Source organism: Peromyscus eremicus, chromosome X (assembly GCF_949786415.1).
Source record: "Peromyscus eremicus chromosome X, PerEre_H2_v1, whole genome shotgun sequence".
NCBI classification, from domain to species: Eukaryota; Metazoa; Chordata; class Mammalia; order Rodentia; family Cricetidae; genus Peromyscus; species Peromyscus eremicus.
Genome location: NC_081439.1, coordinates 33461070 through 33472750, shown reverse-complemented (window position 1 = coordinate 33472750; position 11681 = coordinate 33461070). Strand labels below are relative to the sequence as shown.

Genomic DNA, 11681 nt, shown 5'->3' with positions numbered 1-11681 from the left:
AAAAAAATCATCCTGAGTGAGGTAACCCAGACTCAGAAAGACAAATATGGAATGTATTCACTCATAGGAGGATACTAGGTGTAAAACAAAGATGACTAGACTGCTACTCACAACTCCAGGGAGGCTACCTAGAAAACAGGACCCTAAGAAAGACACAGCAATCGCCCAGTGACAGAGAAATGGATGAGATCTACTTGAGCAACCTGGACGTGAATGGGGGTAATGAAGGGCAAGGGTCAAGGGAAGGAGAGCTTAGGGGAGTGGGAGATCCCAGCTGGATCAAGAACAGAGAGGGAGAACAAGGAATAAGAGACCATGATAAATGAAGACCCCATGGGAATAGGAAGAAGCAAAGTGCTAGAGAGGTCCCCAGAAATCCACAAAGATATCTCCACAATAGACTACTGGCAATGGTCAAGAGAAAGCCCAAACTGACCTACTCTGGTGATAGGATGGCCAAACACCCTAATTGTCGTGCTAGAAATCTTATCCAATGACTGAGGGAAGCAGATGCAGAGATCCACGGCCATGCCCCAGGTGGAGCTCCAGGAGTCCAAATGGTGAGAAAGAGGAGGGATTGTATGAGTGAGAATTGTTGGGACCAAGATTGGGAAAAGCACAGGGACAAATAGCCAAACTAATGGAAACACATGAACTATGAACCAATAGCTGAGGAGCACCCACTGGATCAGGCCCTCTGGATAAGTCAGACAGTTGACTAGCTTGAACTGTTTGGGAGGCACCCAGACATTGGGACCAGGACCTGTCCTTAGTGCATGAGCTGGCTGTTTAGAACCTGGGGCTTATGCAGGGACACTTCGCTCAGCCTGGGAGGAGGGGACTGGTCCTGCCTGGACTGAATCTACCAGGTTAAGCTGAATCCCCAGGGGAGTCCTTGACCTGGAGGAGATGGGAATGGGGGGGTGGCCTGGGGGGACAGGGGAATCCATAGCTGATATGTAAAATTAAATTAAATTATAAAATAAAAAATAAAGGCAAAAAAGTTTTATACGTTGTTAAATAAAACAAACAAAAAGAAAACTATTTTGAGATTTCATCTTACCAAAATCAGAATGTTTAAGATAAATAACAACAGCAACAAAAAATCACAAACAAACAAAACAAAACAAAACAAAAACAAACTGGACAACAAATGTTGGCTAGATCGTAGAGAAAGATTATCCACCATTCAGTCTTGGTGGAAACACAAATTGATATGGTCACTCTGGAAATCTGAATCGAGAACCCTCCAAAACCTAAAAATAAATCTAGTACATCTCCAAGTCATACTACTCCTTGTCATCTGCCCAAAGGACTCCATATCCTCCACCACACATACACCCTTAGTAATGTTGATTGCTTCCCTATTCACAATAGTCAGGAAATGGAAACAACCTAAATGTCTTTAAACTGATTAATGGATAATGAAAATGTGCTTCAGATATACAGGAGAATGTTGTTCAGCTGTTATGAGAAGTGAAAGTGTGACATTTACTGGCAAATGGCTGGAACTAGAAAAGGCCATAGTGAGTGAGGTAACCCACATCCAGAGAATCAAGTCCCACATGTTCTCTCTCACCTGCAGATTCTAGCTACAAATCTTCAGATGTGAATATATAACATGGACTATCCACAGTAGTCACGAATGTACAAAGGGAGTATGTGTGTAGGGAGAGATTGGGAGAAGAATAGCTGCATAGAGATAGTATAAAGTTAGAAATTGGGTCACCATGTCCCAGCCCTCAACTTGGATGGAGGCCACCTGCTTGAAGAGAGGCCACTCCAGATGTCAGAACTCCAGGTAGGTCGTCATCTGATGACCTCTGCCACTCTTGAGGTGCCTGCCTAACCTATCCCAAACCATTCCTCTCCTCTTCATCTTCATGTCTTTGTCCCCAACTCAGGTGGAGACCCCCTGCTTGACCAGAGGCCACTCTGGCTGCTAGAACTACAGGTAGGTCTACTGCCCATGGATCTCCCCCACTCTTTAGCCCACCCTACCCAAGTCCCCCGCCCCTTCTTGTCACCTTGTCCCGGACCCCCAATTTGGGCAGATACCCCCTGTTCAACCAGAGGTCATCATGGCCACCAGAAGTCTAGGTAATCCACCTGCCCACAGATGCCTCCCACTCTAACGGTGCCCACCCAGCCAAGGCCCCCTTCCCTCCTGGTCACTGTGTCTCAGCCCCTGACTTGGATAGAGACTCTGCTTGATGAGAGGTCACACTGGCTGCCAGAACTCCAAGGAACAAAGCACCCATCCAATGAAGACAAACCCAGAAACTGGTACGTAGACCTAAAATCATCCCAAATCCAGATGCCTAGATGCCAGCATAAGAACACACTCAACAGTAGGCAAAGCGATATGTCACTACCAGAGCCCAGCTGTCCTAGTACAGCAAGCCCTGAAAATTCTAAGGTAGCTGAAGTACATGAAAAAAAACCATAAAACCAACCTTGTGAAGATGATAGAGCCCCTTAACGAGGAAATGAATAAATCTCTTATAGAAATTGAGAAAAAGGCAAACAAAAATTGGAGGAAATGAGTAAGTCTTTTCAAGAAAGCCAAGAAAAAGCAAACAGTTGAAGGAAATGAATAAAACTATTCAAGACTTGAAAATAGAGATAGAAGTAATAAAGAAAACACAAAAGGAGGGAATTCTGGAAATGAGCAATCTAAGTGAGCAAATGGGAACTACAGATGCAAGCATCAACAAAATACAAGATATGGAAGAAAGAATCTTAGGCATTGAAGATATGATAAAAGAAATAGGTGTATCAGTCAAAGAAAACATTAAGTCTAAAAAATTCCTGACACAAAACATCCAGGAAGTGTAACTGATGGAATTATTACAGGAAATACAGGTAAGGGATTACTTATAGGATGGTTCAAGGGCAGTTTCATCATCAAAAAGCCAACCCCAGGTCTGAACAGATGGTTCTGTTGATAAAGACACTTCCAGCCAAGCCTCATGATGTGAGTTCAATCCCCCAAACCTCCACGGTGGTAAAAGAAAACCAGCTCTCAGTGGTTATCCTCTGACTTCCAAGTATGCTTTACTTTAAAACTCCCTCAGTAACCACTCACATACAGACAAATACACATAAAGCAAAAAGCCCACCTCAGCCTGAGTCACAGCTCACCAAGACTGTATCCCTGGAGCTCTATGTATGACTTACAGGTCACTCAGCTCATCTGAGAATATTCTCAACCTAGAAATTGTTGCTTCTTTGTTTCTTATTCTCTCATATACTACATCTTGAATGCAGTTTTTCCTTTCTCCTCTCCTCCCAGTCCCCCCACCACTTCCCCTCTCGCCCACCTCCATTTTCTTCAGGTCAAATGGTCCTCACACACTACAAAATATGGAAAATTCTACACCTTGATCAGATCTCTATAATTATGGATACTTACTGCCACTTTGCTGCAAGCAGCAGGAAAATGTAATGGAATTCAGCTACTATCACAAAAGCTACTACTTAGAAAAGTCAAGGACTTTTCGGAAGGTCAAGTCATGGCTTAAGAAGTCTTGGTGATGTTTTTTTAAACTTTTGTATATATATTAGCCAGTTCCTACAATGATTTCCTTGTATGTTATGTATGCTTCCAAGAACTCATAACAGTGCATTTTATCTGAAATATATCAAGCATTCAAGGCCAAACGATCTCCTGAATTAAGGTAAATTAAGCTCAGACCCTCCTTTCTTATACAGCCTTGGTGGTATTTATACTAACATTATAGACTCCTAACATTTTACCTAACCATTTCTAGGAATGTAGATTGAGCACATAAATTCCCTTTCTGATATATTAACCAATTTTAGCTCTTATTTGTCCTCCTCCTTTACCACTCCCCTTTTGGGTTGTAAAAGGAGCCTGACTGTCACTGCCTGAGGAAAACTCCTGTCTGCCTTTATGACCCTGTAAGAATTCAAGCCTGGTGACCTTGCTTTAGCTAGAGTACTGCTATTGCATGGGCATATATAACTGTAAACCTCAAAGACTTAGAGATGATTCTGACTGTAGAACTAGATGGAGAACTAGAAGAATGAAATGGAAAATGAGGAAGAGCCAGATGGAGAAGAACAAAATGGGTAAGAACAAGATGAGAAAGACCAAGATGGGGCAGAAATAAGATGAGAGAATTAAGATAGAACATAGAGGGGACAGCAGATAAACGTAGAGAGAAATCAGGCAAGAAAGGAGATAGGCATGAGAACAGAACTGTAGCTGTGTAGATAGAATTTTATCCCAGAGAAATAAAGTAGACGGGCTAAGAGCTTAGTGTACTTAGATTCATTTCCCGAAAATAATTTGGACTCCTTTTAGCTTCCCTTCTAGGGCCCTGGGAAGATTATTAAGGCTGGTCCTTAATAATATTTGAGACCATCTCTCCAAATTTTTCTTCTATTAAAAATCTTAAGCCCAATTCAGGATTCTGAAAAATGATTTAGGGTAATTATATCACTTCATGCATTCGTCTTTGTAATGAGAACAATTCAAATCTCCCTTCCTTGCCTTCTGCCATCATTGTATATTGGTAATTGTTACTGAGTCTAACATCTTAGCAATGCTTCATTTGGGAATTTTGCACAAAGTTCTTACAATGGTATCATGCATTCCAACAACTTGAACTCATGTCACTCCTCTGCCATTCCTTATTTCTGATAATATGGCCTCCATAAAGCACTGTGAATGGATTCCTATCTCATCTTCTTCCTCTATGCTAGTGATTCTCAACCTGTGGGTTGTGACCCCTTTGGGGGGATGAACGACCCTTTCATAGGGGTCAAATATCAGATATCCTGCATACCAGGTATTTACAATATGATTCATGACAGTAGCGAAAATTACAGTTAAGAAGTAGCAACGAAAATAATTTTATGTTTGAGTGTTACCACAATATGAGGAACTGTATAAAAAGGGTCAGCACATTAGCAAGGTTGAGAAACACTGCTCTATGCTTTAATGGAGTAAAATTTTCTGAAAAAAAAATCAATGAAAAACCTCAGACTCTAAATTCACCTCGGGAGGCAGAGGCAGGTGCATCTCTGTGAGTTCGAGGCCAACCTGGACTACAGAGCGAGATCCAGGAAAGACACAAAGCTTCACAGAGAAACCCTGTCTAGAAAAACCAAAATAATAATAATAATAAATAAAAATAAATAAATAAAAATAAATTCAGTTATTTCATGGAAAAGTTGGTGCGATCACTTCCCCTGGGGCTGGGTTGCCTTCTATCTGCTGTCTGAGAACAAACAATGAATGAGGTAGATCTCCTGGAAAATAAGGTTTTTTAATAATGCTTGTCAACTTCCCACCCATATCTCCAGTACATATTATGAGGACTTATTATTTTTTCACCAGAAGCATACCTGTTTACAATATGGAACAAGAGGATCCTGTGTGGTTTTATTTGCCTACCAGTTTTCCTCAGAATCCTCTTACCACAGCATAGCTTCCATCCATATGGGAAAAGTTTGGGTCCAGCTCAATGGTTCTCAATAGAGGGATGTGCTATGTGAGAGGCTATTTGGCAATGCATGTGCATTGCTGAGTTCTTCACAATGGAGGGATAAATAGAAGAGAGCTAGTGCCTCCTAGTGGGCAGTGCCCATGGATGCTACTAATTTAGCTCCATTGCACAGCATGGACTCCTGATCGCCCAAATCCCAACACGGTCATTGGTGCCAAAGCTCAGCGGTCTTGTTCCAGTCTCCAAGGCTGTGTTCATGCTAAGGACCCCACAGTGGAGATATGATTGCTTTCCTGTTTGTAGATGTGAGCTTATTAAAGAATCTTCTTTAAGGTCTGGAGTTGGTCATGTACATCTATGCAACTTGGATTCTAGGTGCACTCTTTTCTGCCTTTGTTTGTCAGAAGTATCTGTTTGTATGATCTTGGCCTATAGATTTCCAGAAATGAAGATCTTCAAAGATGGAAGTGCATTTGTAGAGTAGAGGAGGCCATAAGCAGGTGACACACCCACGGAAATCAAGTGAATGCTTTATTTTAAATGAGTAGATGAAGTTTACGTGCACTTATGGAATATCTTGAAGGAGTCTTCTGGCAGATGTTGCTGATACAGGAGCCCCCATCTCAGCCTATCATTGAGGCAATCAGGGCTTAACTCTGGTCTTTGGTTTCAGTAACCATATCTCATACAACAATCCAAAAATGCTGATGACTGAAAGCACAGCTGTCAGCATCCCCAGTGGGAACACGTGGGTTTTCCGCTTCCTTACCAGATCATGTTTTCTAATGGGAAACATTGCTGGGAAGTCAAGGGTGCTTTTACCATAAATGTCCACTACATAATTCCCGCTCACAGCCAAAACTATGCAAATGATATTGAGACTCATACAAAAGATAGAAGTGTTGTAGCACAGGACCACGAAATCAGGGTATGGGGCCCTGATCTGCCAGACCATAATGGCCAATGAGCTGAAAAGAAGGACTACGGGCTGTATAAAATTAGCCATTGTGATCAGGCCCCGTGCATACTCAATTTCTATTGGAATGGTCCAGTTGGAGTTCATAGCACTGTGCATTGGCATCTTGGTTATTGAACCTGATTTGTTGACTTCTTGATAATAATAAGCTTCCCACAATCCAATGTACATCCGGTTTATAGCCTTGCTGTTGAATTCCCACAGGCGCCAGTATCTACTGGTAGCTAGGCTTATCTCAAAACCCCAGACCATAAAGCTGCAAATGAGGCTTGTCAATCTGAAGATCCACTTCTTCTCTTCAGTAGAACTGTAGATGATGTCGGAGAAGTGTGGAATCAACCAGGAACATCAGGGAAAAGAGAAGACACATTATGAGTCACTGTTGAGAGATAGTTCTAAATAGCCATTTTGTTTCTCCTGTCTAAAAGTTGCATTTAAGATTTCTTAATATGTATTACTGCTGTATATACTATAAATAAGAATAAAAGAAAGAGATTGGAGACTGCTCAGTGGATAAGAGCACTTGCTGTTCTTGCAAATGACTAGAGTTTGTTTCTCAGCACTCTCCTTGGGCAGTTCATAACCACCTCCAGGGGATACAATGCCTTTTTCTGGCCTTGAAGGGCATGGCACCCATATGCACCACCACCCCAACAGACACATACAGTTATAAAAAAATGAAACAAAACAAAACATTTTACAATTATTACTTGAGGTTTGGGGATGTTTTTCTTGCATGCACATCTACCCACCGCTTGTGTGCCCAGTGCCTGTAGAGTCCAGAAGAGAGTGTCAGACACTGGGACTGGAGCTACAGCTGGTTATGAGCCACTGTGTTGGTACTGAGAACTGAACTCTGATCCTCTCAAAGAGGAGCCAGTGAACTTATTTATATCAATGAAATATAAGTGACTTATTTATATATACAAAGATATTATTCATTTTTAGTTTGAAAGATGAAAGGAGACTGGTTATCTAAGCAATTGGCTTTGGTAGGCACTGACATTCTTATTTGTATACTTGTTACAATTTGTAAGATTTTTATTAAAGAAATCTATAGAGACTTTAATAATTAAAATCAGAATGGGTATGACCTTGAGGATATATTTAAAAGATGGATCTGGGGAATATAGTTAAGTGGCATAGTCATTGCCCAGTATATATTGGACCCTGATTTCTATCATCAGCAACACATCTACACAACACACACACACACACACTATGCATAAAACAGAAATCATGGCAACCTTCATGGATTTTTTTGTCCTTATCACTTGTTCAAATTTATACCTTTGGATAACCGGATTCACTTTGTTAAAATATGCAAAGTATGTTGATATATTTTACATGAGCAAATATTTTCTGTGAAGCAAAATTACACTTCTAATTGGTACTGTGAACCATGTTGTCAGAATGTATCATCAGTCCAAATTCTTGTGTACAAGTGAAAATGATCAGACAAAAATTATGTCCCAGAGATCTCAGCTGGGTTATTCTGCAGAAAGGGAAAAAGATAGAGCTTTCCAGTCAGTAGAAATGTGGACTATATCAGTGGCTGCATATGAAGAAAGCTTCAGGGAACTTACAAACTATATTTCCTTACCCAGGAACATTTTCTCTTACATATTCACTATGTTCCTAACTTAATGAAGGCACAGATGTCCTTCTTGAAAAGTTACACCAATAAGATGGATTGGAATTGATAGCCAGCTTGGTTAATACACTGTCTACAGAATAGTTTTGAGTGAGAGTGAATCAGGATTCAGATTGCTGAAGAGTTGGTGCCTTCTATGTCTGAAACCTGTTGGGTGGATGCATGTTTATTCTTCAGAACAAATTTGATGGTCATGGTGTAGCTCTTTCCTTAGATCTTACCTCTGTGTTTCATAGGTGAGTTTATACATTTGGAAGATGGATCCAGATGGTCTTAATTACTTAGTAGTAACAAGAAATATTGAATTGGGTGGGGAATTATGGGAGAAAATGAAGCACCTGCAAGAAAAAAGAGGAGAGAAAAGAAAAAAAAAACAAAAAGAGAAATTTACTGTGAGGCAGAATGTGAACCACATAACACATCCTCACCAATCCATGGGACAGAAAACCATCCTCACCATCCAGTTCTATGAATTTACATATGGGTTTTTAAGCAAATATTCAACAGTAAACTTTCAGTCCCACAAGTCCCAATCCCTGACTCAGACGCTATCTCCAATCTCAAAGAAAAAATTTGTTGTCTCCAAAGGAGTCTCACTGGTTATACAAACCACTCTTCCGGGCAGGTCCCATGCCCAGCAGTACATGGCAACACAAAATAATCTCAGTGGCATATTTGGAGGTTCCTTGTCTCATAATGCTTGGATGAGCATTCTTTTTCTGCTTCTTTTTCTCCCCTCTCTCCTCCTTTTTTAACTTTACAGGTCGGCTTTGGTTTCCAGCATTGTGCTTTTATGGGATTTCTATATGTCCACATGTGTGTGCTCCTGTAGCTCTATGCGTTTTTTGTGCTTCTTCTTTGGCTCTTTCTCCTGGTAGTTTGTTTGCTTCATCTTTCTCCGGTTTGTTTTTATTTTATTTTGGGATGTCCCTTTGCATTCCAATGAGAGAGAGAATGGGTGTGGATTTGGGTAGATGGAGAGTCAGGGAAGATCTGGGGAATGGGAATCCATAACCAGAATATATTGTATGAAAAAGTATTTTTCAATAAAAAACTCTCAAGCCTCATGAAACCGAAATAATAGGCACACAGCTGTGATCTTAAACATTAAGTTAGGATCAAAGTGCAAAATAGCGAAATAATATACTTGTGTACAGCAAGTTATAGATATAATGTATAATCTTGTCTCCTTGTAGCTCACAGTCAAATGCAGCACTCCCTGGCTCTGCTAATAGTAGATGAATTTATTCACACAGGAAGATTACTGACAAATACATGAATTCTGTGTTATGTGGTCAACAGTGGTCATCTCTATGTCCTATAAAAGGAGAGTGATGAATGGTAGAAATTTGTAAAACATGTCAAATATTTTCCTCCTTATCTCAGCTTGAATAAAACCTTGTATGCACAATATTCCTTTCTAAGAAGAAAAACACAGAACTTCAAATGAAAGTGTGAGACAGTTAAAAACCTTTGTGCATTGCCAGTGAAGCAGGCAGTGTAGAAAACAAATAGTCACCCCTCACAGGCTAAAACAGAATTACATAAGAACTATCATTTGAGTTTGGGGGCTTCTTCCCAAAAGAATTCAAGAGTTATCTTGAACATATGTTCATTTAGCAACATTCTAGGCACTATTCACAGTAAGCAAAGGTGTCACCATGTGTATGTTCCTTGATGGCTTAAAGCATATACAAATCTGAAGGAGGAAATTCTGACATACTACTTAATATGTGAGATCTTTGAGAACATAATGGTAAGTGAAAGGAGAAAATCACAAAGGAGCAAATATTACATCATTTCATACATATGAGATAGCTGGTAGAGTAAAATCCACAGAGATGGAAAGTACAGTGAGAGTTACCAGGGACTGGGCAGGATAAATCTTCAGGTGAGGAGGACAAAAATGTTCCAGAAATTTCTATTAACAAATGACCTTATGTCACTGAACTGTACACTTCCAAATCAAGACAGTTTTTTTGTTGCATGTATTCCCATGGTAAATGTGCATATCACCAAAGGATAAGAAGTTGGGGAGGATCTGGGAGGAATTGAGGGTGGGGCAAAACATGATCAAAATACAATGTATGGAAAAAATTGGTAAAAGAGGTTTTTTTTTAATAACATAATTTATAAAGCTCTAAGATGGATTCAATTTATAAAAGGAAGGATACCCTGTGAGTTGGTAGCACCATCATTTGGAGTATTGAGTCATAATTTAACCATTTCATTTCCTGGCACATATTCAATAGTATGACTGTTTACATATAAAGGAGGATGTGGTGGTACACATCACATGATCCAATGCTGGGATTCATTCTTTTACAAAGGATCTCTCAGAATGACTTACCTGAAGATACATAAGCACAGAGTCTTGAAGACAGTACTGAAAGGATAAGGATGACTGTATATCAAGGGCAAAATTAAGATGAGCAGATTTGGGGATCCATCCAATGGTGTTTAAGTTCTTCCTGGAGACTATCAGCTGTTTAGAGTAAACGGATACCCAAGAAGTCTCAAGACTCTCAAAGATAACTTCCAGTGTGGATAAATGTCAATGGTTGCTTAGTACAAAGAAATAAGTAATTCTAAACATTCTAATGTTTCCATGATGACTTGGCCTAGATGGTGGATTCTGAGGAGTGAAAATGTTCTAAGACTAATAATTCTAAAGAGCCAACACCTATTGTCCCCTTTGAAATGTTGACATATCTTTCTCAATCAGAAATCTTTTTATGGTCCCATATCAAATAACCAGTGTAATTTATGAAGGTCATAAGGAGGAAATTTGATAAAAATGGAACAAAAACCAATTATTATTATTAATTTACTAAATTATTGATAAAACTATCACCTGTAACTAAGGTACTTTGTCAGATAAATGCTACTGGGGTTGGGAGAGGGCATTTTTCTTAGGCGACTGGTCCTTGTTAAGATGTCTATAATCTAGTGGAGGACCCTGAACCCAAGAATAGAACCCCAATAATTCATTTATATGGTCTATGTACAGGGGACATGAAGTTGGGATGTGGATGTGGGAAGGATCTGGGAGGAATGACAGACTAGTAGGAACAAAACACATTGTACACAGTTTTTTTAAATGAACAGAATGTAATAATAAAAATATTTTTTAAAAAAATGAAAGGAGAGAACAGAAATCCCACAGTGGATTGAAATAAACCTAGCCCACATTAAAAGCCAGCATCTTTTCTGAAAAAAAAAATCAGAACAGCCTCCTCAAATTTCTTAGATATAAAACCAAGACTGAATAGTGACAACCATGGCTATGGCTCTCAAGGGAGACTTTGCTATCATTGCAAGCACACCTCCTCTTTTCCTTGTATATTTTACATGAAGTGTGATTATCACATGCTTAAATTGATGGTTCTATAATCCAACAATTTTATTCATAAATATGACCAAAATTCAGGAAATTCCCATAGTATATGACCACAGTCAATATAAACTAGAGATAAAAGTGAGCAAAGAGTAGAGGATAGATAGGATTTCTATTATATGAATTTCTTCTTACTTCTTACTTCCTACTTTATCTGCAGTATAATTCTCCAATTCT

At 39.6% G+C, this 11681-nt stretch overlaps 1 protein-coding gene across 1 annotated transcript; it reads right to left on the bottom strand.

Annotated features, from left to right (window-relative positions):
* Nucleotides 1–5314: 5314 nt before the first annotated feature.
* On the bottom strand, nt 5315–10671 carry LOC131899441 (uncharacterized). Its single transcript, XM_059250892.1, has 3 exons — nt 10458–10671; nt 8329–8445; nt 5315–6760 (listed from the first exon to the last, which is right to left on the bottom strand). The coding sequence occupies exons 2-3, from the start codon at nt 8355–8357 to the stop codon at nt 6121–6123; spliced, it is 669 nt and encodes a 222-aa protein (XP_059106875.1). The 5' UTR covers nt 8358–8445; nt 10458–10671; the 3' UTR covers nt 5315–6120.
* Nucleotides 10672–11681: the final 1010 nt, after the last annotated feature.